The sequence below is a fragment of the Amyelois transitella genome, chromosome 7, assembly GCF_032362555.1.
Source record: "Amyelois transitella isolate CPQ chromosome 7, ilAmyTran1.1, whole genome shotgun sequence".
NCBI lineage: Eukaryota > Metazoa > Arthropoda > Insecta > Lepidoptera > Pyralidae > Amyelois > Amyelois transitella.
Genome location: NC_083510.1, coordinates 3,417,986 through 3,445,158, shown reverse-complemented (window position 1 = coordinate 3,445,158; position 27,173 = coordinate 3,417,986). Strand labels below are relative to the sequence as shown.

The following is a 27,173-nucleotide window of genomic DNA, read 5'->3' as shown; positions in this document are numbered from 1 at the left end:
ACATAATGTTAATTCAAGAATCGCATTAATATGTTAAATACGTATTAAATATCGCAAAGTTCTGTAGGTAGTAACTTTATTCTTGTATTGTTGTAAATTTAGTTGTTCAATTTTCATTTATTACTTTTGTTTTATTACTTATATATTTTTTATTGTTTTAAAATATTCTACTAATTCTACTATTGTTTCTAATGGTAATTCTAAATGGAGCGATGCGATGAAATAAAAAAGCCTCAGGTTAATAGTAACATTATATGGAAATATATTACATCTCTTTTTGGACTCCTTATACGTCAGAACTTCTTGGTTTCTTGTATGGAGATTACTGGCACTGGTGCTATCTCTGTCTCTCTTACTCTCATACGAAGGATCTAAAAATGAATTTATTAATCCTGGCAGTTTTAATAAGGATAATGAGAAACTCTTATCAAAATATTGCATTGTCATCGGTCCTTGATACGTGTGCAAAGTTTCAAGTTGATCAGACGTTTAGAAATCAGTGAAAATTAAGCTCAAAGATTCCGTTACATACATACATACATACATACATACATACAACCCAAGCTAATAAAAGCGTAGTAAAAACAAAACAAATTATTGTGTATTCAAAGACAAGAACCTTCAGTCTGCCAAGCTACAACTAATCATGTCTACATTGCAAGAAATACACTTTATCTAATACCTATCACAAACATGGTCACGCATTTCCCAAATCAACAAAGTAATCACCGGATCACTGGTAATCGGTAATCGGGATCCTGGTAATCTGCTGGGTAATCAACCGGGTAATTATCTCGTTTATATCCCATTAACTTCCCGAGGTACGCGATGTATGAACACCGCCGTAAAATCGATGTCGTTTGGACGAAAATAACTAGAAGGTAAACAAATAATAAATTAATATAAGGACGAATCACACAGTTTGCTACAAAGTTTGTTAGTGTAATAGGAAAGTGATATACTAACTGGACTATGACGTTTACTTTTATGACATTAATTATTGATGTACTTCCTTTACCAAGCCCAAAAAAGTCAGCATGATCTTTTCCAACCTTTTCCATTATACTATTTTTGTCGATATAACAAGCATACACGATTTATATTCCCTTTGCTTTGCGACGTCGAATCGACTGTGTTCGGTCAACTGGATTAATGAGATTACACGTCAGGTTTTTTTATAAGATCACGACAAATCGGGCAAGAGGTATGCGCCGGATTTTATATAGATAAATAGAAAAAACGTTTTATAAGTTACGCTCGTACGCATCGTTGTTTACCGCAAAACCTTCGAGAACAGTCCTTTTTTCCAGGATGAAAGGTACCCTATGTCGTCCTCAGTACTTTTAGCATTTTTTGTCCTCAGGTTACAACCACCCATCGCATCTACAGTGAGGGTCGTCTCCGTGGGTTCTTCCACTCCAGGCGCCGGTGCCAGGCTGTTGCAACTGGCGCCATCTGGACAACACCTAGTCTTAGCTCCTTCATCAGGGGACCCTCAACTGTGGCACGTCATGTCTAACTCAAGAGTACATACGTTTAAAGGTGAGTTCGTCTTACACACACATATATCAAATTTTAATAATAAATGATATATTGACATTATATCTATCTTCCTCTTCAATGACATACAGTTTTGCTTCACAGTTTTACGTATATAAAATGTTTTAAAATTAGGATGCAATAATGGAAACGGTAGGAAATCATTGTACTTACCACTTCTAATTATAGTCTTATATTATTCCAATGACATTTAGTTAAATACACGCCTTTACATTTTCATCATACCACACTAACTGAAGATTTTAATTTAATATCCTTTCTTTGATTCAAAATTATTATGTTTATACTTTTTCAATTTGTGATACTAGAAATTGATGATAGCTGGAATACCTAACACAGAATATTTTTTATGACAAAACGGAAACGCTACGCATATTTCACAAAAGGAAACATCGCTATTTTTTGTTCGTTCGTCACTTCAATCAACCTAAAAGCAAATAGCTGAGAATGCAGGATTTATCTACGCTTTGATGTTCAGAGACCAAATATGTACACACATATACTATAAAAATTAGTGGTCTTATTATTCAGAGTTCCGTGAGGTATACATTAAATAATTAGGTTACGTGTCGCGGAGAGGATTAACCCTTGTTTCACTAACGTTTGCTTACTCGCCTAACTAGCAGCGTGGAGGGCTTTTGTGAAAATAAACTAAAACTTTCAGGTAAACTAGGAAGCATTAAAAGGGACTCGTATTCATTACATTGCAGTGCTGAATCGAAATTCTGGAAATGAATCGGCGAGTTTTGTGTTAGTTGGTTTGCCGGAGTCTTACTTAAATGAGAACATTTATTTATTACATTCAGTCTACTCTAATTATGACCACGCTTTTGTCTTTTTGCGATTGTCATTTGTCAAAATAATTACACGAGATACTTTAATAAATAATATTGTAAAATAATCTTAATTGAACCAATTTAAAAAATATATAAAACTGAATGACTGAAGTTAGGAAATAACCTTGGATTTATGGAGACATTATGACTACCAACCAATCATTCCAGTTTGACCATTAAACATTAAGCTAAGAGATTGAAGAAATGAAATATGTCTGTGATTCCGAAATTATAGACTTTTTATGGTACTCGTAAATCATTCTAGCGTAACTTTATTGACAAGTGAATACTTAACCTACTTAAGAAGGGATGGAAACATCGATAAAATTATATTAATATTGTGTTAATTTTCGTTATTTTCTAAATTGGCTGTTGACTAATATTTCGCTTTCAAAGTAGCTTAATGATCATTGATTAAAATTTTTACCTAATAAGTAATTATATAAAACGGGAGCAATTTGTGATTTGCAATATTTACCTACCTGTTTGCCAATATAAATAAGGACTAAACTAAAGAAAGTGAGCGTGAAACTAAAAATTCCGCTTATTCTCGTTCCCAAAGGAATTTCGCGGTAAATTCTTTCTTAGTTGAATCCGACATCGCACCTACTAGGTATAGCATAATGCGGAAGTCTGTCTGATATAAAGAATTTCCATAGTTTCACAACTAAACCGCAGAACAGATTTTTATGAAATAGATTTAATGACCAGTAAGACATAGGTACCTATAGCCACTATATTTCTAGCAGACGAACTCTACATAACTGGTAGCATTCTATACCAACATCTATAATACCTACAATGATTCTATAGCTTATACACTTCCGAGTCCCAATTGCCAGTTTAACCCATCCAATTTCCCGGAACAGGGGTTGTGTAACGTATGATCTTTACAGGCCATTCCGGGAGGATCCTTTGCATGTGCGTGACCAGGGAATCTCAGTACCTGCTTACTGGATCGGAGGACACCACCGTTATCGTCTGGGACCTTCACACTTTGGCAGTCAAGACTAAGATATTGTAAGTGACTTTAAAAACAATTGTCAAAGTTTTGATACGAACGAATTTCGAAGAGTAGTTCACTTTGAAACCTTTTCATCAAAATCTTAAATTATCAAAATTTTAACGTAAACGTATTTTTACTTCTATATATTAAAATGAATAGTAATGATATAAATCCGAAACTGATATTTTTATGATAAATTTAGTGACCGACTTTGTTTTCTTAAATTCAATTATCCTAGATAATAATAATTTCGCGTACGTTAATAAAGTACCTATTTAAAAACAAAATAATATCGATTAGGTATATGTTAAAAAACAATACAGGTCGAAATTCACTTCTTTTACAAACTCGAGGAGAAGTATGTTTAAATTAAACTTGAACAAAACTAAAATATATCAGCTAATAATAAAAGAAAAAATATTAATTTATTCGTATAATATTTAGATCACTATATCCTATCAATCACACTAATGAAAAAAGATTGAAGGGCGAAGTCAATCAGTTAATCATAATGTCGGCTTCTCGGGGAAGTTTACTAATTAATTACATATTATACAAAGATTGTATAAATTACAGTGTACAATATTTTGATTCATTACGGAGCTAGGGTCTAAAGAAAGGGTTAAATCGTATTGTATTTGTCAGAAAAAGCATTTTATTTGAAATTCCACTAGACTTAATGTCCAGTTCTTCAGTTCGTCATGAATGCATACTAATAAAATATAAGTGAAAGTCTGTCTGTCCGTAAGGCTTTCAGGGTTAAACCACAAAACCCATTTTTATGAAACTTATCCGATTAAATACAAAGTAAGCATAGGTTACTTATTCTCACAAAATTCTCACGGATGTGAAGGCCTGTTTAGATGCAGGCATGTTACAATTTTATATTTATTTACAGGGAGCATATAGCACCGGTCTTATGTGTGGCGGCCATAGTCAACAGATCTCTTGTTATCAGCGGAGGAGAAGATTCCGCAGTCATCGTCACTTCTTTGGTAGATGGAGCTTTGGTATGTAAAATGGAATCTCTTTTAAAATTATATTTAAGAATACATAATACAAGCGCATTTTGAAGATCTGAAAGGTGGTTTGGTTTATTTCCAATTTATTTCCAAAAATTGGTTTATTTAGACGCGACCTGCATAAAAATACATACATACAATATAATCAAGACTATATCTCGTACGGGGTTAACAGAACCGACAATCTTGAAAAGACTGAAAGGCCAATAGCCTGGTATAGTGATAAAATTAAAATGCAAATAGTGACGGGTTGCTAGCCCATCGCCTACAAGAAGAATCCCAAGTTTTTAAGCCAATCTCTTAGTTACCTTTTACGACATCCACCCGTAAGAGATGCAAAAAACATGTTTCTGAAAAAAGAGAATATAATGTATATAAGTAACCCTGAATCATCAAACTTATTATTCAATTAATTTATTTGTACACACAGGTTACAAAACTTGACCACCATCGTGGTCCAGTGACAGCCGTAAAAGTGATCCAAGATGGCGAGATCCTAGTCACGGGCTCCCAAGACGGCACCGTCTGTACTTGGAACGTGGATAACTTCACTCTCCTTAGCACCGTGACGGCTGGCGTTCCGATACAAGCAATGGAGATCACTGACGACAACGTGTTCCTTGTCACGCTGCAAGGGGAAACGGAACTACATTTGAGAACTTTTATTACTGGAACGTATTTGCATTCGTTGAAGAGACATAAAACTAAGGTAAGCAAAGTTATCCAAAGGTATCACAACTACAATTATGTGCCTTGTGGTTCCTGACACTTTAAAATAAGATCTACCATTTCTTACTCTTGACAGTCGACAAAGGTGACTAAGGAAATAAGGTGATGAATCTAATGCAGCTTTTACCATGATAAAATATGATTTAAGCTTCCTTGCAAAGTTTCCGGAGTTCAGACGGGAGTCAATTTGTGTTAACATCTAACTTACCTAATCCGGGATTAAAAGTCAGTTGTAGATCATTTTGCAAGAACAAAGTTAATAACTCAATGGGTCTGTCTTAGGGTTTGTGTTAGCATACAAATCAGTATTAATATAGAACTATATGTTCCCAATTTGTATGTTACATCAAGTCCACCCATTGTATCAACATTGTACAATAAAGTTTAAATTAATAAACCTGGACAAGTGATGGATCAAAAATACAGGAAAAAATAATAATACTGAAGAGCATTGTGTTCACTTGCACTTATATTTGTCTCAAACAAAACAAGACAAATTTGTATTAAGCCAGCTAAAATGTTACAATACTTTACGGTTGCACATACGGCGGAAACGCCATGTGCACAAAACGTGCGCAATGATAGCGAATGTGCCAATTTACGCTTGGGACGTGGTGAACGTGTTTACGTGTTTCGTTAAACTGGTATTATTGTAAATCTGCTATTTGGACTTCAAACTGGAAATACCAACCTATAGAAATTTGATTTTTTAGATTTATATGATTTATTTTACTTTATATATATTATATTTTTATATATAAAACCATATCTCAGTACCTAAGTAATGCCGCGTGATATCAGCTTATCTAGAATAACTATATCCGAAGCTTAGTTGCCCCTTTTTATTTTGAGGTCTCTTCCTGAAATTTTCCACAGATTTTTTTTCTGTTAGTAAACAGCCCTGCAAACTTAAAAATTCTCACATCCGAGGATAGATCCTACAAACATTTTAAATTTCATCCACATCAAACTAGCGGTTCGAAAGTTTTCCAGTTATGAACATACATACCTACATACAAATAATTAATTTTCGCCCCAAGTTGATTGGTAGACCTTACTCCCTTCGCTCGCAATATATTGAAAATCAATGATGCACGTCTCACCGTTAATTATTAAATTCAATTAAAAGCATCTCTACAACCGCTGAAGAATCTTTGACTCGATTAATAAAATATTTGAGAATAAACTTTTAGAAAGACGAAAATAACAGTGGAACAATTTTACCATCAAAGTTAAACGTAAGACGATACAAACAGAACGAAATTATTCCACTTTGCCAGTACTTCTAAACAATTTCAATGCAATTCAATTCGTGGAAATATTGAAATAATTTTAAGTACACAAAAGTTAATAGAAAAGTTTTCAACAACCTTAAATAGTTTTGGGATTAGATTGAATTTTTGAACATGAAACCTTATCTAAATTGCATAGTAAACAGTTTAAGGTAGCAGGCAGGCTAACGATCTTTAGTAATAATTAAGTATAAAAAAGCTAATAAATTAAATAGTTATATAGTCGAGAAAATATTTTTCTCTGTTACGTATATTAAGGGTAATACAAAGCGCTAAGATTATTTTTATTTAATTCAGTTTTAGCAAACCAATATAAATACTGAGTACTCACATTACCTGAATAGAAAGTGGATATAAATGGCGACCGATTTTCAGTAAGTGCTTTTTGACCCCGTCCTTTCCTATTCCATTTCACAGACCCGATCCAAACATTTATAAATCAAAGTACATACGTGGTACTTTCAAAGCCTCCGCAGTCTACGGTTAATTAGCAAAAAGAATTTAGAAATTTTACAATAAAGGTTTTTTTTTAATATTTAGAGAAGTATTATTAAAATTTTAATCAAAACCGTTTGGTTCCCGGCATAAATAGAAAAAAAGAATAGGACCACTCCATCTCTTTCCCAAGGATGTCATAAAAGGCTACTAAGTGATAGGCTTTTAAACTTGGTATTCTTCTTAGGCGATGGGCTAGCAACCTGTCGCTTTTTGAATCTCAATTCTATTTATATTATAATCTGTGTAATTTTATTGGAGCAGAAAAAACATAGAGATGTTACAAAATAAGTCAGAATCAATATGTATATGTGACCACGATACACAAATCACAATAAATAATATCACCCTCAATAATGCTTTTAAAATCTTAAAACCATAACACCACCTTTTTGAAAAACAATCCCGAATATGATACGAACTTTACCAGTGACTTCCGAAATACACGAAACAATGTAAACAATATATATTAACGTTAGTTTTACACCACTTGTTACGGTTGTTTTGGTTTTATGTACGTGTTTAATACACCTACTTGCTTTTATGTACGTACCTTTGGCTACTAGAATATTTTCATGTACATTTTTATTCTCTGCTCATTTTCTAGAGAGCTTTCCTCTGTATCGTGAATATTTTATTAATCATTTTCTTCGTGCGATTCATTTATTTTTTATTATACTACTTTTTCCACACGAATAGTTCTGACTTTTTATTTTTATTGACTGATTTTCTTAAATCTATGTGTTTTATCAAATATATTACCTTTTTTTTTAAATTTGCACAGAAAATTTTGATATTACAATAGGATTTAAACAAATTCGTTCTTATTGGATGTGTGCATTTTTATTTTCTTGATTTCGCTTCTATTTTTGATTTCTATTCTTGAGTTTATAGTAGTCTGACTATTGAATAATTCGTTTAAACAGGTGAAATGCTTCTGCGTGGCCCACGACTCGTCTCGGGTGGCCGTGGGCTGCGCAGACCAGCGTATCTACGTGTACAGCATGCACAGCGCTCAGCTCCTGCGCACGTTAGCCGCTGCGCACGATTTGGCGGCGTTGGCGGTTGCAGACAGAGACCATTTCTTGTTGGCCGCTGGTAACTCTTTATTTTCATGATCAGATTCAATTGCCTTAACCTTCACTTCTCCCTTCTGGCTTTAGTCTTTGTTATCTACATACTCGCAAATCTGAAGAGGAGTACGGAGACCCTTTTTAGCACATGATTCTGAATTAGGCAGATCAAGTTCTTAAAGAAAGCGATTCCCGTCTGACCTCCGTAACCTCCAGAACCTAACCCGTATTGGGTCATGGTAACACATCCAGTTGCATGTATGAGCAGATTTCCTTAACCTTCACTATAAACAAGGAAAATAATCTTTCGGAATTTTGTAAATTGGCCAACCGAAGGCGTGAGGTATTCCCTCAGGATTTTCCTTAAATGTCAAGTTTTTTGTCACTCGTTGATTTTGTTTTTTTACTTCTACTTAAAATTTATGAAATTGCCTTTTTACATAAGGAGTATTCGTAGCTGCTCTTTCTAAATAAGTGTTTTGTCTTGTTTATTTAATTTTATTGAATACTAACTTTTGCTCAGGGCTTCGCTCCAAAATAATCCTGAAGGTCTATTCTATGTGTGTACCAAATTTCATCGAAATTGGTTCAGTGCTTTTTGAGTGCATTCTTTACAAAGATATAAAAACTTTTGTTTGAAGAAAACTCCAATCGATATAATCCTTAAGGTTTAAGAAATTCACTTAAACCTTTTTCTAAGTGTAACAAACATTTTTCCGAAAACCGCATCCAAATCGGTTCTGCGAAACGCGAGACAATCGCTGACAGACATACTACCTTTTTGTAGGCAATTAAAATACAAATCTTTTCTCTTTTTTAGTTATTAATGTGAATTAGAATAATAGCTTTTACAAATATTGTTTTATTGTTCTAGGCGGCAATAGGGTCACAATTTATTCCTTCCACACGGAGGACAACCTCACTAACTTTAGGCCGACGAAGCAGATTAAGAGACGGCAAACGAAATCTACAACGAATATAACACTATTACAGGTAAACAAATATTTTATTAATTAAATAACAGAAGTAACACTCTAGTTGCTACGTAGCAGAAATTTACCCCTTTCAAATCATGGGTCAAATACATTGTTTCGAGTTTTATGCACCATCAGTCGCAAGTTAAATTTGTTTTGTATATAAATCATTTAATCTCTATTAGTTTTTCTCTTCCAGTGATTTTACGACTACCAAACTAAGTGGGAATCACACAGATTCACATTCCCTTTGTTGTTATTTGACAATTTATTTAGATTACATTTCGTCAAATAGTACCTTCTTCTTGTTGCACAGGCGGAACAAAGCGAACTCATACCTATTAGCTGTCTGGAAGTATCTCGAGATGGCCAGTTAGCCGCCAGCGGTTGTGCCCGCGGCCTGGTCAGAGTCTGGCAGCTCTCCACCCACAGATTGCAAACCACGCTCAACGGCCATCTTGGACATATAACCTGTGTGACGTTCTCACCAAACAATCTGCTGGTACTGAGCGGCTCCGAGGATAGGAAGGTCGTGGTTTGGCAGCTGGCTGATAACTCGCCCTCGTTGACTTACAAGGTAAAGTTATGACAGACAGATGTTTTTCCTAATTTTAGTCATACTCGTTTACGTAATGATAACTAGCCTAGTCACTAACCTGTCTCTGATTGATGATAACTCTGTTGAGGGTCAAATAAGGTTCTATGAAGATTATCAGAACCACATCAATTTACACCAAACTTATGCAAATTACATTCAATTTCTTCACCAAAAACGCCATGTAGAGAGTCCAAGTAGAGAGAGCCAACAGTCTTGAACAGACTGATAGGTCATATGCAGCTGTTTCGCTTAATGATTTACGGGATAAATTATCGTCAAAAATATCGTACATCCATATAAATCTGGCCTTATCATTCAGATACCTAATCACTACGATCATGCAGGGTCACCCGGCAGCTCTCCAGTCCTTGCTGATGATGTCAGACGGGCGACGGGCGATGTCCGGAGACCGCGCCCGGAACGTTCACGTGTGGTTAGTGGACTCCGGGATCGTGTTGCATTCCACCACCGGACCCACGGCCACTTTGAATGTCACGCTCAATATGAAATACTCTGTAAGTATCTGAGTTGCCTTAATCATTGCTTTATTAAAACTTTGTTGTACAAAATTCACATGTGTAGCATAGCGGTAGCGGTTTTAATAAAATTTCATTATAATTCAATTATCTTTTAAGCTGGGAGATAGTACACTATAAAATTAGTTTTAAGACATAAAGATCCGGAAAAAAATGATTGATAGTTAGAAGTTTTAAAGGAAAAAAGAAGGAAGGTAGTTGAAGAAATTGAAAGGAAGTTGAAAGGAAAAAATTCTATCGATTTTAAATAAAACGATTCTGATACGTATGATTCTACACGGACCCCGGTTCCGAAAGTCTTAGATGAACACGCGAAAATGAGATAAATAGAGTATGTCAAAATATAAATGTTGGACCAAAATATGACAAAATATATCCACCAGGTGCTCTCAGACGGTGACAATTCAGTCCGCATCTGGAATTTGACCGGCGGTGAGGGCGGAGAAGAGAAGCGGTCAGTCTCCCACGCGGAGAGAATTACGTGCTTCGCGCTCACGGCTGATTCACAACACGTGGTCACGGGGTCAATGGATATGTCCTTGAAAGTGTGGAAATTGGACGGCGGGAAACTGTCCCAGGTATGTATGAGTTTTCCATTTTTTAACAGAAATCTATGTGACTTACGCAAGTTTCCAGCGCAGAGAGGATCACATGCTTCATACTCATGGTTGATTTGTGGTCACGGGGTATTGACCGTGATAAGGACATATTTTTAAAGTCTGAGTCTTAAAGTGACCTTTTATCAAGTTAAGTATCTGCATGAGGCAGATTTTCATATGACGAGAAGATGGTTCATATAACGACTTAAAGACCCATAGTAAAGATATTTTCTGACCTAAACTAGTATTATTTCTATGTACTCGTATATTTGTAGCTGGAACAGGACTTTTGTTCAGCACTGGGTTATAAATGCTTTGTGGGAAAAACTTTTAACACTCATTATTTTAATAGGTGTTAGTCGGTCACACAGACATCGTCACCTGCGTCGCCATTTCCATCACCAACAAGACCCAAGTGGTGTCTGGGTCGTGGGACTGCAACCTCATTGTGTGGGACATCAACACCGGGTCAGACCTCCACCTGCTCTCCGGCCATCTTGGCAAAGTCACCTGTGTCAAGGTTACTGGTGACGGAACTATAGCTGTTTCTGGTAAGTCATTTCTTTATTCAATTTTTTCGGGGATACTTTTCACTTCTTTTTGCTTATATGCAATAACCCATTCGTGTTTGGATGGTCAGACTTTATTCAGAAACCCAAAGCAAGAAGTAAGATTGCAATCTTATAGTGTAAAAAAATGTATGTCAAGGGGAGCTTAGGAAGACCACAGACCAGGGAATCTAAACATCTTAAGATTGATTACCACCAAGATTCAATTGGTTTCTGGGTCATAGGACTGATTCTGGTAAATCCTTCTTGAAGTCTTCATGTAACCTATTTATAAGTGACTATCGATGATACGATCGGTTCTTGAAATATCTGGGATCTTACATTTTGCGTGTATCAGATACACAAAGGCAGCAAAGGAAAACGGTAGTCCGACTTAATAAGATTGCACGAAGAAATTGGATACAGGATGAGGAAATGTTTCTCAGATTATATAAAAAATATGAACCACGTTTCACACATTAATCAGACCGACCACATTTAAATTACATCTTTTTGCTATCTTCTAGACATACAGTCTTGTTACAAATCTAATTTATCATTCGTTGGTCGACATTACACGCTAAAGGGCGCCAGCTAACGACAGATATGAATAGGGTAATTTAGTTTGATAGAGTACTATTCTAAGCTCACTTGTTGAAGGATAAAAATACTGTACATTTCTCAGATGATATCCCGAATGGTGTTTTCATTCTAATTCGAGTTTTAAACAGAGTTTCAGTAGCTACTAAAAGATAATGTCTCTGAGAAGACGTAATAAGTACCTATTTAATTAAACGAGTCTTTTGCATAGCGATTCTGTGTTATTTATTTTTTTAATTAACAGCAGATAAGATACTCGGAAAATACTTGTATTAGAATAGTTAAGAAAATGTGGAAAACATGTTTATGTAATCGAAAAGTAAAAATCATTAGCAAAGTAATCATCGGAATGATATAAACATGTCTCTATGTGCTAATATACTTATCATTCGAAATTAAAACATTGGCTAAATTACATACTTACTCATAAAAATAGTAGATGTATATTTCATTAGCATCAATTGTCTTGAAGTCACGATGTGGCTTAAGAAACGTCTGTTTTACTTTAAATTGTAATCCCTTCTAAGATAACAGGATAAGCCATTATCTTGGAAAACAAAGCGGAGGTTGCATGTTCCGCTGCCGGCATTTTCAGCGTGGTTTTATTTACTTTTCTTCCGCTTAGAGCATTTATAATATCACTAGATTTATCTCTGTGTCTGAGCTAGCAATCTATAGTCTGTAAGCCAGATATGTAAAAGTAATTTAAGTATAGTGATTTTTTTACGCAATAGCGTAGCCGTAAGATATTTTCTACTTGCATTCTTCTTTCCAAACCCTATATAACAACACTTATAATATTTTCTTTAAACAGTTATAAGAATATCATTTATACCAAATGTGAAACCATTGCATGAATAAAGCGTTTTAGGAATACTTACGTAGTAATAAACAAATCTGAATAATGCATGAGTAGCTAAATATTAAAATATAAAGGCATTGTGGAAGTGAAGACACGTCTTAAGATGTCAGCATGAATTAGGACTGTAATCCTTTATCTCGTGAGCGCAGAATAAAATTGGATGAGGGTATGATAAAGGACTGGTTTCTTAAAACTTGGGAGGAAGGCGACACAAGACAAGTGTGTTCGACTTTCGTACAATTTAAGCGTGTGACACTTGTTTTATTTTTATTTCTTTAATCCGGGTGGCTTCTTACTATATCTACATAAAGGATATATATAACATATTACATGTACTAAGGCGGTTGATATTATTAATAAGGCACTTAATTTAATAAGGAGATTGACCTAGTGTGTTGCAATCAAGAGTTAATTCACACGTATATCAACAATGGTTGTTCTCTAATTTAATCTGCTTAATCTAGATATACCTATTGAGAATCTGTGGTCGAACAATTAAGGTTTTCCAGTAAATATATATACGTAATGCATAGTTTCAAATCGATTACTCACCTAACCTCACAAAAAAAAACATCGCGAGGAAAAGTCATCGTAAGAAGCCTTATCAAGTATTCCCCTACAATGGTCATGATAGGGCGGAGGTCAGCTTTGTGGCCCCGACTCAGTCAGAGAGGAGACGTCTCAACCGGCATCTACGATAACAGCATTATGATGAAGCCATACCTACTGACGTTTAAAACCCACCTGTAATTTTAGAGTCAGAAAAACTTCTCACAAAAAAGTAAATAAATTACTATTATTATATCCCAAAAGGTGCTGAAGATAAGACCCTCATTATCTGGGAAACGAAGCGTGGGCTCGCTCTGACGTCACTGGCGTTGCATGTCCCACTGCTGGGCTTCCAGATCACTAGCGACTGCGCGAGGATTGTTGTACATCTTCTGGATAGAGGTACGTTTATTTTTTTCGTGAAAACATCCTCCTTTGCCTAATCGTATATATATTTTTTTATTATTAGCAAATAAGATGTTTGAGCCTGAGTAAGATTATTTTTTGATTCATGTGATTTTGTTAAAAGCGCACGTGAATCTAATATCAACAAATCAATTTTATATTTTTTTTATAATATACCAAACCGATTTGAGGAAGATTTGGACAACCGATTTGAGAAACAATTTTTATGAATGTGTTCATTAATAAATATACAGAAATAAAAGCGCACAAAAGATCAAATAAAATGCAGAATAAGGTTTATACAAAGAGATCAGAGTTTACTTTGATCTCTTGATGAAAAATGCTCCATTTGAAAATGATAAATGCTTGCAAAAACATCTTTTTCACATTTAGCTGATTTACTGAACAGTTGAAATACAGAAACAAGGATCGTGGCTTGGAAAGATGCATTCTCTGCCTATCCCTTCGGAAAAGAGGCGTATACATAACATATGTTATGCCTAAATCCCAAAGTGCGGCTACATTTAGGTTTAGCCAGTCTTAATTAGTTAACACCTAAGAATAATTTCTTCTAAAATGTATGTTCGGCTAAACCTAGGTATGACCGACATTACAGCGGCTATATGTAGGTATGTTTATAACAGTTGACATAATATATTATAGGGTGCTTGCCAATCATCTGCCTGCACAATACGACGGCAACCTACGTCAAGATACCAACATATACTGCTCCTACTAAAGACGTTGATGGTAAGTAAAGACTGATAATATTGTATTCAGATGTTGACAAATAGGTTCTATTCTCAGGTTTATTTGGGTACAGCCCAAGGATAAATCATTGCATAGCATTCACGTCATACATGTCATATGTGGTGGAAGGTTTTCATGAGACACTATCGTGAAACCCCTTTTTTAGTTAGCCATCCCTTATTTTTGTCCTAAACAGTTAAGTGATTTTGTGCAAGTCTCCAGCTAGACCAACGAAATATGACTTGTTCATAGATTTGTATGACCCTGACCGAATATTTTTATCATTCTATAAAAAAAAAATTTCATCCAACTGATGAGAAAATACCCGTTGTTCAACTGTAACAAGTGTAATGTGACCATCAATCAACTGGACAAAATGGTCCCGCGCTGAGTGACTGAATGACTCTTCAGTTTTCCGACCTTGGACCATGACACAGCCGAAATTGACCATATCTACCACCACTCAATAACCACGCTACATAAATAGGATAGAGGTTATTTACAAAATCGTAATAAAGCTCTTTTCTTTAAAAAAAACTATTGAAAACAGGCTAAATGGCTGGCAAATTTCTTTTTAATTTACGTTATGAAAATCTTAACTTTTAATAAAATTTAAGCTCTATCTTGAAGTTAACTAATTTTGTCGAAAGAAACCTATAATTACGGAGAATTTGAAATACTTATTTACTGAGACGTCATTTAATTTCAGAATGTTTTTCGTTTTATACAAATAATACCGAACCATCACATATTAATATACTTTTATGAATACTTTAGTTCGAAGAGTTCTGTTTTCAACATACCTACCTACCTATAGCATTATTTCGCTATCACACACCTTACCCTGCGTGGCTTGTATTGTTTTTTCATAAATATTTGATGAGAAAATCCCTTACGCAAATCGTAGCTCGCTTCACTTTACGTGACTATTTTTAGAAGTAAACATAAGTTTGTTTTTTTACGGCGAACTGCCTTGCACGACATGGCCACATTACGTCCGTAGAAAATGGAAAAAGAAATGGCGTAACGTCACATTATTTCCATCAGGAGAGCCGTTTTATAAGGCCAACACAGTATGATACAAGCCTACGTAAAAGGATTCTCTCATTTTAGAAGATTGAAACATTCTTTGCCGTATTATTCAGCTATAAATTTCGTTCTGAATATTTATAAATGTCTTTAATACCGGATGTCTGCATCAAGCCTTGTTAGTCATATTTTATTCGGCAGTGCATTAAGAGATGACATTTATGCATATTAGTATTTTCTTTTAATCGACACTTATTTATTTTCGCGAACTTTGTATCTAGAGCAATTGATTATGTCATAATGACTCTGGTCTACGTGCAGAAATATTTATATGAAACATTTACCAGATTTTAAGTAAGATCTCCAAATTTAAAACCAACAGAAGGCTATATATATCTAAGTTGTTAATAGTTATTATCAAAAGATACAGATATCGTCTGCATTGTTATTGTCTCCTTATTTCTGTGTTACTGTTGCCTACCTTACTACATTGCATTATTATATACACTACACACCACATATAGTGCCGTGGCGTTTCCGCCACTTTAGAGTAGAACCACTCTTTCCCATAAATGTCGTAAAAGACTACTAAGAAATCGGCTTATAAACTTGAGATTCCTATTGTGGGCGATGGGCTAGGAACCTGTCACTATTTGAATTTCGATTCCATGCATGCCATACAGCTGAACGTGGCCTTTTAGTCTTTGCAAGACTGTTGGCTTTGTCTACCCAGCAAGGGATAGCCGTTGTTAATGTGTACGTATGTATAATGATCTGACTGTGCTTTATTTTGTGTAACTACATTTACTTTGTATTCGTACTTAGAACTCCGACCGTTAGCTCCGAAGCGACCAATGAGGCGGCTGCTCAAGAAAGAAGTATCCCTCGACACTTACACTTGGCAAAAGAAATATGGACACCTTACATCGGCGGCAATGATGGCGCAAGTTGACGAGAGACTCAAAAGAAGGTAAGTTTTGCATCTTCATCATTGCCCATCATCATTCTTTTTTTCTTTATATGGTATCCTTTCCAATCCTAGGCAATATTTATTTAAATTACTTCCAATAATAATCTTATCATCAACTTACCTCTCTCTCTTATTCTCTATTAAATTCCCGGTTGCATTTAATTGAAATTTATGGTAATTAAATAAATAAAAAACACTTTCTCTCATTTACTTTTCTTTGTCCTAGATTTTCTGTATCAGCTTCGATGGAAGAAATCTCAAAAATACAAGAAGCGAAGAATAAGGACCTAGGTTCACAGGTAAGACAAAAAACTTAATTTACACAAAATAGACTTAAGTTTTAATTATCACGACTCGCGTCTTCACTAGCGTGTTAAGTTAGTTTTTCTGTACATTTTCTATAGGTATATCGCTTTCCGTTATTCTTGATTTAACGATAACGATTCCACGATTCAACTCGAATGCCTTAATGTTTCCTTAGGTTTTTGTTATAAATACTAACTTAACAAAATTTTGCAGTATGTAATAGTTAGCTCAGTAAAAATATGTAATGTTTTTTGAAAGCCAATCATTCTCTATTTTCTTATTTATTTCTGTCAGTCTTTAACTATTTCAGACCAGTTTGCTTTAAATAAATTTTTGTTAGATAATGCAAACAGTGATTTCTTTATTTTATAACAGGTGAGCTTAGGTCCGAAGGAAGCAGCTATTGCTCAATCACAACATTTTGATCAGCTGGAAGCCTTGTGGAACAAAATTTCACCACCGAGACGACGTTCTAATAAGGTAGGTAATTTAATTTCGTGTAAAAAACGCCCTGTTTTTACAGTGGGCCAATTTATTTATGACTAAACAAACTTGGGGAAAGTGGACCCCGGGCTCCGAAAAATGCAAATATGAGATAAAAGCATAAAATTTTTTAATCGTGCTAAGAAATTTAACGGGGAATTAACAAACTGAAAAATCACTGTTTAGTCTTATTTTACTGGTACATTGATTATGGTAGAAGTTACTGTCATTACGAATTTTGGGAGGGACCATTGTACAGCTCATATCTTCTTTTTCTTGCAGTCACTAACCAAACAAAGTTCATTAATCGAAAGTAGATTCGATTCATCTGATGAAGAGCATACTCCCGTCGAAGAACAAGGTAAGTAGATAAGCTATAAATATTTCCAAAGGTATGCTAATTCCTTTAAGACTTTGTATTTTTGAAACGACAACAAAAAGTGAACATAATAAGAAAGTTGTTGTAATCAATTATTTAAGAATTGAAGTAAAAGAAAACAATCCTGATACGTCTTTAAATTTAAAAATACATTTACAAATTCATTTATAGCCGAGAAAATACAAAACAAAACTACAGATACCATTTAAAATGAAATGCATTTGTTTTTAACCACAGTTAATTTAAAAAATGTATTTTTTAATTGAATTTTTATTTAAGATTGTTTACCTTTGCTCTCACCTAAAAAAACTTCGGGGAATGTTCTGACAAAAGTTATTATGAATACCATTACGGGCTAACATTACAAATAATAGCCAATGCTTTTATCCCAGCCTTTACAGCTCCAGGAGATTTATTTAGGTCGTAAAATAGCACTTTCAAGTATACACCTTTCCGCACTTCTCGGTTTCAGCTAGCTACATACTATAAATAATAATTTAAACTGGTTAAAATAAAGACATAAATCTATACTAGGTATCAAATTTTTTGGTAGATTTCACAGATATATGTAGCTCAATACAACACGAAACCCCTCTACGGATGTTGAATGAAACAGTTTCGAAAAGTTATTTATTTGTCACTATTTTGCTGGGTTTAGCTTTTTCTATAAGTTTAACCCACAATAAATTATTAAGAAATTTTCAACGCCTGATTGTAAGCAGAGTAGGTATGACTAAAGTTCTGCAATAACTTTCAAATATCGAACTTCTTAAATAAAGCAAAAGTTACGAGCGATACAATTGTCTACTGGCTTCCTTTTGTTTCGTTGACTATTGCTCTGTTTATTCCCGCGCTAATACCATAAAAAAAATCTAAAGTGTAAAAGTACGAATAGACTAGGACCTATCTTGACAAAGATATCTCTCATTATACATTATAATTATGTTAGTATTTGACAATTCTTCACTCCATTAAAACTTTATGTAATAGATACTATAGAAGAGATTATAACGATTTCGTAAGTTAATACGTGTATAGAGTTATTGGATATTATATGAAAATATTTGTATTTTTACAGAACATATGGTCGAGTAAGAGAAGACTTAAAAGAAGGTAATTCTTGTATTTAGACAACCTCAGTAGATTATTATTTATTTTTCATGAGCTGGTCTCAATTTTATTTTGTATTAATAAAAAGCGTTGATTAATTATTTTTAAATTCCCATTTGAAGCATATCTTGTACTGAGATAAGAATATTTTTTTTGGATTTGCTGTCGAAAATCATAATGAAATAAACATCTATTATTTGTTCGGGATACGCAATATTTAAAAATAAGTTTTTATAAGTAACGTCAAATTTTTTTTTATTATTTTACAGAAATTAATTAATGTAACAACTTATAACTTTTTTTATAATATCTTGTTTATTTATTTTGAATAGTGATGCCCAAAATTTATAGAAGTTAATATTGCACTGACGCATAAGGCTATATTATGTTAACTGTCCCATGACAGTATTACCATTAATATAACATAAATAACAAAGTAGGGAAATCAGAAGTATTTCTCGCTGCGACACGCGCGGATGTTTATGTTTCTTTAAGAGTGTAAATAGAATTTGTAGTATTAAATCTCCTGCCTGTATGCCATGTGATCTTCTAGGTGTAGCTTCTATTTCTAAGGCCGGCTTCGAATCTGAAAACTTTTATAGAAAATAATTGGAATATTTCAATACATTTGTTTCAAAAGGAAACCAGTTTTACGTGCACTTTCTATAGAACAAAAAAAATGTAATGTCGTAGACTGGCCAACTATTTTATATAGGTAATTACGTATATACCTACCTACTTCTTATATAATAAAAATATATATCTACGTGTACAACATTAACTTTCAAATTGAGTGTACAAGTACGTACTACAAGTAGGAATTTTCAGGAATTATACCTATGAGGAGGTATTTATAATATATAAAAGTTGACAACTTTTTTAATGCTCACTCATTGATTTTTTACTACTCGTATTTTGTTATACCAAAATACATGCAATTTATTGGAATATTGAGAAAATATCTCTTCAATTATAAATCACTAGAGGCCGCCCGCGACTTCGCCCGCGTGGAATGCCTATCGGTCAGTCAACAATCGGTCCCGCAGAAACTCCGGGATAAAAAGTAGCCTTTGTGTTATTCTAGGTCTTCAGCCACCTACATACCAAATTTCATCGTAATCGGTTCAGTAGTATTTGCGTGAAAGAGTCACATACTCACAAACTTTCCCATATTATAACATTAGTAGAATACATTTTCTTTACAATACACTTTTTTAATTCATAATTTTTTTCATAATCTGAATATTTATCATCATAATTGTCACCGTGCCGTGTGGTTCCCGGCACCAATACAAAAAAGAATAGGACCACTCCATCTTTCCCATGGATGTCGTAAAAGGCGACTAAGGGATAGGCTTATAAACTTGGGATTCTTTTTTGGCGATGGGCTAGCAACCTGTCACTATTTGAATCTCAATTCTATCATTAAGCCAAATAGCTGAACGTGGCCATTCAGTCTATTTGAGATTGTTGGCTCTGTCTACCCCGCAAGGGATATAGACGTGACCATATGTATGTATGTATATGTATGTATAATTGTCACTTACCAGAATTAACTTTGTTTTGGTCACAAAACTATTAAGTCAGGTATTTCGGTACAAACAAACTTATATACTTATATCCCCATGTGACTATGCTTCAATCACAACGTGATCTAGCTTATAATTAAATAATTGTAATTTCTTAGCGTAGATTATAATATCCCCGCTAATTTTAAAAACTAGAGTTTCCGAACTGTGATCCCTTGTAAAGACTTCTATATAAGTACACATGATATTCAAATCCTTATGATAATGTTAGTATAATGTCTCATAGATTATTATATTTGTGTATTTCACTCGGAGATGGTCCTTTTACATGGATTCCATTGACAATATAAGGCATAAGTTTTAATAAATTTAATATTAACAGGATAACATTGTTTTTTGTGTGTTCACCGCTTTTGCTGTTAAGCTTTGACATTTAATATACAAAAAGTATTTTATTTACACATTATACAAAATTAACTGAAAATGTTGTATAGTTTTTATTTTGGTAATGTTAAGTTCACAGCTGTAAATCAAAAGTACTTAATAGTGTTATATTATTTTTATTATTTCTTATTGACGCTTTTGTTTGATTTGCAATGAAAAAATTAATACCTATCTAATTCAAATGTTTTATCAATAAAAGGAAAACAATACTGTATGTAGTATACTCTGCAAGTAGAATATTTTTAATGTTTAGAATTTTAATTAATGTTGTTAGTCGTTATAATAGCAAATGCAATAATATTTCGTAAGTAGTTGCACTTACTCGTAGATAATTTATCGTAGTCTAAGTAAAACTGAAATTGCAGCACACTTTTGGTATCAATTACACGAGTCTTCTTTAGCTGAAAATATTGTATAGTTTTTATTTTGGCAATATAAACAAAATTAAGTGCATATTGGTGTTTAAAGTGAATTAAATTTGTTTTTTACATAAATAAAATTTGCGAATCTTTTACTCCTTGTATGTCTTTTCAATACGAAGAATCGAATCGAATTTCTACATTTGCCACTCTGTTTCTCCCATAATTGATATCAGACTATATACTGGGATGGATATGACTATATGGTATTTGTAGGCTGTAATTCCTACAAGACACTTTTCACCCTATGATTTTCCATATCATATAAAGTTGTGTTGAAACATGTAAAACAATATAAAAATGAACAAGTTTTGAAAACAAAATAATATTTCTAATCTCTAATGTATACCTTCCTTACAACATTGCAATATCATCAATCGTGCACATCTTTGGAAATTTTAGCTCAATGTAGGTCAAATTTGACTTGCAAGATTTGATTACAGACAGACAACGCGGCATTTGCAGTACAGTTGATATTAAAGAACTATCAATATTTTCTTTTACATTATTTAAACATTTTCGTATCAGAGTTTTAAACGCAACTTTATATGAAATTTCAAATTATTTCCTTTACATACTTTTCATTCAAATATAACTTTGTACTTAATTGTATATGTAATAATTTTGCCCTGAAGTGCGCTACGCAATCTTCATTGTCATCGTTACACTGTCACCTTGTTAACTATTGTATAGAGTTTTATATTATCATTTCTTAATTCTCACGTGGGTGAGTTTTATTTTTGACCTGTCGTGATATATCTGGAAAATATATATTCTCTGTGTTTCTTAAATTGTGTTTTATTTGAGCCTTGAGAACCGACCTGCAACCTACGCAAGTATAGTTACTTCCAATTCAATACTAACAAATTTTTTGATCTCTTTGGTGGTAATGAACTCGCTTCTGAGTCGCATGGTCCTGGGGTTCGATCCTTGGTTCAATTATAATGAAAATATCTAAGATTATCCTGAGTCTACGATGTAAGTCTTTATATGTTTTTAAACCAATTCGGATATTGCCAACTGAAGTAAATTACAATAAAGCTTGTGTTTCCCACATTATCACTACATAGTATAAAACAAAGTCGCTATTTTAGTCTGTTTGTCTGTATGCTTAAATCTTTAAAATTACGCAACGATTTTGATGCGGTTATTTGTAACAGGTAGAGTGATTCAAGAGGAAGGTTTTTATGTATAATAACATCTATTAAATAATGGAGAAATACTGTTATTTTCAGGGTTTCTAATGTGGTGTCGTAAATTCTTACATTTCTTGCCGCTTACATTGCGTACGCAGGCTTAACCTTACAGGATTTATAAAAATAATGTACTAAGTATTGTACACCTTAAAAAGGTCTACAGAAAAGTCCGCGATGGTATATGTCTATCTCTTATCGATATCCCACAAAACCATTTTTTGTCATTTACTTTTACGGCAAATTATAGCTAATTTTCTTACATTAACATGCCAAATATCTATATATGAAAAGAAGGCATACATATACATATAGGTATGAGGCAGGTAAAGACTATGTAAATATTGACAATCAAAAAGTGATGTGGTGCATCCTATTTTGATAAATAAACATATTGATTTTTTCCGAATTTTGCACCCGTGCGAAGTCGAGGCGGGTCGCTAGTCATCATATAACATACAGTACTAGTGTAAATATTATGATCTACGCGAGGGGCATTGCAGCAGATAAGGGCAAATTAATATCTTACACGAATATTATTAAAATAGCCAATCTAATCGATTCCTGATAACAACTATCAACAACATTTAGTTTCACATTATATGCTATATCGGTCATAAGAAAGTATTGTACTTTTTCAAACAGACGTGGGGGCGAAATGTAAAAAAAAAGATTGTAAATCGTGACTTAAAAAAAAATATAAGTGGAAAAAACAGGAATGGATTTACAAGTATCAATCACAATAATAATTTACAAGTCTGATATGTTAAATAAGAAAGCGGCAAAATGAGTTTAATGGAAAACTCGACGAAGCTCGATCATGGGACAATATTTTATCCAGAAAACGCACCACGGAATCTGGTCGTCGTATTCTTCGTGACATCATCTATTGGGATAGCCCTGTCTGCGTGTGCATTCATTCTGTTGGTCCTGACTGCAGTCCGCTTTCCAGAATGGAGGCAAAGTTACAAAAACCAATTGCTCATTCAGTTCATGTTTGCGAGAATCCTGTATACATTTGTAAGATACGTTTACGACATAAGGAATTTCTTCGAGTTGTGCAACAGGGATTGCGTTATTATCCTGGACAAATTCCTGATGACTTACACAGAAGTGGTGTTAATTGCTTGGATGTACATGTTCACGAAACACATGCATGACAGTTTAGTGAAAGTGTTTAACGTTGAAGAGAGAACAATATGGAAGTTGTCATTGTGGACTTGGTTCATACCAGGACTATTGTCTCTTATTCTGTCTCTCTCATATTACTTTCAAAAGGATAAGGACATCATTTTCTACTTAATATATTTGTTATTAGTAAAATGGCCGTTTTTAAGTTTCATTGCTGTTTTGCTTATATCCATATTAAGGTCGGTCTTAAACAGCAATCAATCTACAGAAAATAACTTGAAAATTACTATTGTCATGGTGGTTTTAGTGATTGTGTTTAGTATACATCAGTTTATTATAGACATTACAAAGCTGATTTACATAGTACTTCTGAACAATTACGTTCATTATATATTTGGTATTGGAAGTATAGTACTTTTGTATCACTGCGCGTTCTCAATAATATTTTGGGTGTTTGGCAATGCGAACACCAGGAAACTATGGAGTAATAACAAAGAACGGCCTCTAAGTCAAATAATTTTACATAGAAACTCATCGCTACAATCTTATTAATAAATTAAAACAGATCTGAAAAACAAAAGTTTTTATCTTTGGATTATAAGACTAAGTAATGTAGTTATTTAGATAAATTTTATAAATTACGATTAGGTAATCTTATTAATTGAGATAAGTATTTTACAAATGAAAAGATAAGTAAATGGTGTACATATGTATATGTATAGAAACTTTTAATATAATAACTTCAAAAACAAAGTTTTTTTTTATTTATACCGGTTTTTACAATCTATTCAAAACATATCTACTATTAGCTAAAAATAGCGAACATCTACCCATCCTAATATAATTGCTGAAGTTTATTACAATATTCAAATCCTAATTTAATGACTACACTTCATATAACAGGGCTAGCTTTAATATGAATCAGTTAATAATTTGCCTATAATTTGTAACTAAATTTGGAAAGTCAAAATATACTGGAGTACATTATAAGATATCACGTAATAAGAATCGACGGTTAAATTACATTAATCCCAATCACTTTTTGCGAATGACGTTCAATGTTTAAAACGATAAGATAAATTCTTTGGCGCCTTCCAGAAAGTGGTGACAGTTTTCCATCATGATCATACGTGGACAAAAAGGATTACTGATTAGCCAAAAAAAATAGCTTGGCATCTGATAAATAAATTCAAAGAACAAAGTGATAAGCAGCAATATGATTAAAGTATTTGTATTGTATTATGCTATGTAGATTACAGCAGAGCGCCATTTTATCATTAAATATAGGCACAGTCGCAAGGAAAATATAAACCCAAGTCCTTATACAAACCAAAACGAAAGCAAAGTCTGGTTTCTGTCATTAACTGTACAGAATTTCTGTGGCCAGTAAACAGCTTGTAAACTATACACCTCTATATTCTGTAGTAATAGGCGTTCACGCGCAAAAAATTCTTACAACTTTTTCATCACACATTTCTACGCAGTTATACTTTACCTTCCCATTTAAGTTCTATATTGTTTTTTTTAAGTGAATTTTAAGGTCCTTTAGCACATTAAGCAAACAATAAATTTGAATTATACCCGAACATTACACAATTTGGAAAATAAACCATGATATTGAAATCGAAAATCGATGGGATTTAACGATCGCTTTTTATAATTTCGCAATCCCAAACTTCCCACCTTAAAATTAATTAAAATCATACATGAAGGTAGGGTAAAACACCCGGTAATTGGACTGTAACGTACTTAACGCGGTCGTAATTGGTTTGTAATTAGTACTTAATTACTACGAAGTTGAAAATTTGAGAGTAACTGTTTTTTTTCTGTTATAGGTAGATATGGGTCAACATTTTACTTGTTATAAGCGTGATAATCACTAAAAATCCATACTAACTTCAATTTCTAACTATCGACGTACTATCAGAGTCGCAATCCCGCTGAATGGTTCCGTAACAACAAACTCGTCCGTTCGGTCGAAAATGAATCATACATGTAAATGACGTATGGAAGCGAGGTAACAACTAAGGCTAGGTACACTTTTTCGGAAATCCTATCAGCAATAGGTTTTTAAATGATTTGAAAATGGAACTCTCAAAATGGAAAACTGAAACATCCAATCACTGGGAGCAGAACATTCTAGTACCGTGCACGTATCGGAGTACTCTCAGCGAGATCCAATCAGTGACAAGTGGAAACCGACCGCTTATTTGGGGCAAACGTATACGGGTATAGGCAGTTTTATATACATTTTTCTTTTATTCATCAATTGGCTTGGTGTAGTTTTCCAAATCAACGAACGAATCATCCAGCTTGAAAACCCCATAAAGAATAATTTCACGTTAATAAGCCTCTCCCTTGATTGATTTTATAATCTGGACCGTTTATAAGCCTTTCCTTAAAAAATAGTTTACATTTTGTTTTTCTGATACCAGACTAGAAAGGAAGCTTTTTTTAATACAATTCTAAAGAGAGAAAAAGAAATAAACACAATGATTCGCTATCGCCACAATAGGCGGTCAGATTTCAATGCCCCCACTGTACTTGAATTGAAGATTTTCCCAATAACTGACGTATCTGCGACTGACCGGAATCCAATCACTGTGATGTGAAGGGGTCACGTGGGTCAGTCTATCAGATCTGAAGAATACCAAGATGTAAAGACCGCTGGATGATTTGTTTATTTGCCAATTGATGTGCATAGAAAACATATAACAATAATAAACCCTTGACGTCTTGTGACCTCGTGCCGCTGAAGTCTCCCTTGCACCCTCTTCACCGCCCTTTATAACCGCGTGGGTTCCGGACCGTCTCCTTTGGTCTACTTCAGCGCTCTCCAAGTTATACTCGCTATCATCAGGTGGCGACGTACTGGATCTCGTGTCTTAAGCTAAACCCACGCTCTCTTAAAAATTGTAAAACTACTCTAATAAAGATTGACGTTATTCTATGATTTTTTTAATTATCTCTCAAATGACCTGAACGTTTTACTTTTTCACATCTTTCAGACCTGAGACAGGACACATGATAGAAAGTGTGACAGGTTTTGTGATATATGATTTGAAGAAAATTAACAGTTATCACGAATTTAGTAAGCCCCAAAGTAAGTTTGGGACTTACTTTGGGGCTTGGGAATACTAACTATCAAATATTTTTTAACTTAGTATCTAGTTAGGTGCACTACACTAACTAAACACAGTACATACCAACATATAATACCTTACATTATTGATATAAACATCCGCCTGTCTGTCTGTATTAATTAATTATTTTGCAATTACCCTTCTGTTAATTTACTAACCGTATCTTATCAAGTTAAGTAGAAAATACACAACCATTCCATTATTTATGTATCTGTGATCATTTCAAATAATACTCATTCGATTAGCTTTGGCTTTAGAGGTCCGTATTTCAAAACATAAATACGGACCCTGGATCACGTATGGCAGCTAATTAACAATCGATAGTATATCTGTGTCTATCTGACATAGCCAAGCTCTATCAAATCAATTTAGTAAAATCGACATCATAGGCTCAATACTAAAATATAGGCAAAGGCACTATAACAAAGCACACTTGAAAAGTTTTTATTTAAACGCCAGGTCAGTCTGAAATCTCATTAAGTCAGTCAGGTCAGTCAGAAATCACAGTTCGTCATGAAATAAACGGAATTCCACATAACACCAGATTTGTAGAATTGCAGAAGGCTTCGTTTGCATCTTTTTGCTGACTGGTTAAAACCATAC

General features: G+C 33.8%; 2 protein-coding genes across 2 annotated transcripts in view; both read left to right on the top strand.

The window, feature by feature from the left end:
* Positions 1–21,894, top strand: part of LOC106141651 (protein qui-1) — an 89,144-nt gene extending 67,250 nt beyond the window's left edge. Inside the window, exons 15-31 of the mRNA XM_060945169.1 lie at positions 1,364–1,542; positions 3,293–3,416; positions 4,301–4,412; positions 4,855–5,133; positions 7,867–8,038; positions 8,888–9,006; positions 9,304–9,564; positions 9,930–10,100; positions 10,505–10,699; positions 11,073–11,271; positions 13,544–13,681; positions 14,348–14,434; positions 16,289–16,433; positions 16,660–16,732; positions 17,115–17,219; positions 17,505–17,583; positions 18,680–21,894. Of these exons, the coding sequence (XP_060801152.1) occupies positions 1,364–1,542; positions 3,293–3,416; positions 4,301–4,412; positions 4,855–5,133; positions 7,867–8,038; positions 8,888–9,006; positions 9,304–9,564; positions 9,930–10,100; positions 10,505–10,699; positions 11,073–11,271; positions 13,544–13,681; positions 14,348–14,434; positions 16,289–16,433; positions 16,660–16,732; positions 17,115–17,219; positions 17,505–17,583; positions 18,680–18,696 (2,455 nt within the window). The 3' untranslated portion in view covers positions 18,697–21,894. The remainder of the gene's footprint in view (positions 1–1,363; positions 1,543–3,292; positions 3,417–4,300; positions 4,413–4,854; positions 5,134–7,866; positions 8,039–8,887; positions 9,007–9,303; positions 9,565–9,929; positions 10,101–10,504; positions 10,700–11,072; positions 11,272–13,543; positions 13,682–14,347; positions 14,435–16,288; positions 16,434–16,659; positions 16,733–17,114; positions 17,220–17,504; positions 17,584–18,679) is intronic.
* Positions 21,895–22,888: 994 nt separating this feature from the next.
* LOC132901939 (uncharacterized) lies at positions 22,889–24,180 on the top strand. The gene has a single exon (XM_060945257.1). The coding sequence runs from the start codon at positions 23,083–23,085 to the stop codon at positions 23,977–23,979; it is 897 nt and encodes a 298-aa protein (XP_060801240.1). The 5' UTR covers positions 22,889–23,082; the 3' UTR covers positions 23,980–24,180.
* Positions 24,181–27,173: the final 2,993 nt, after the last annotated feature.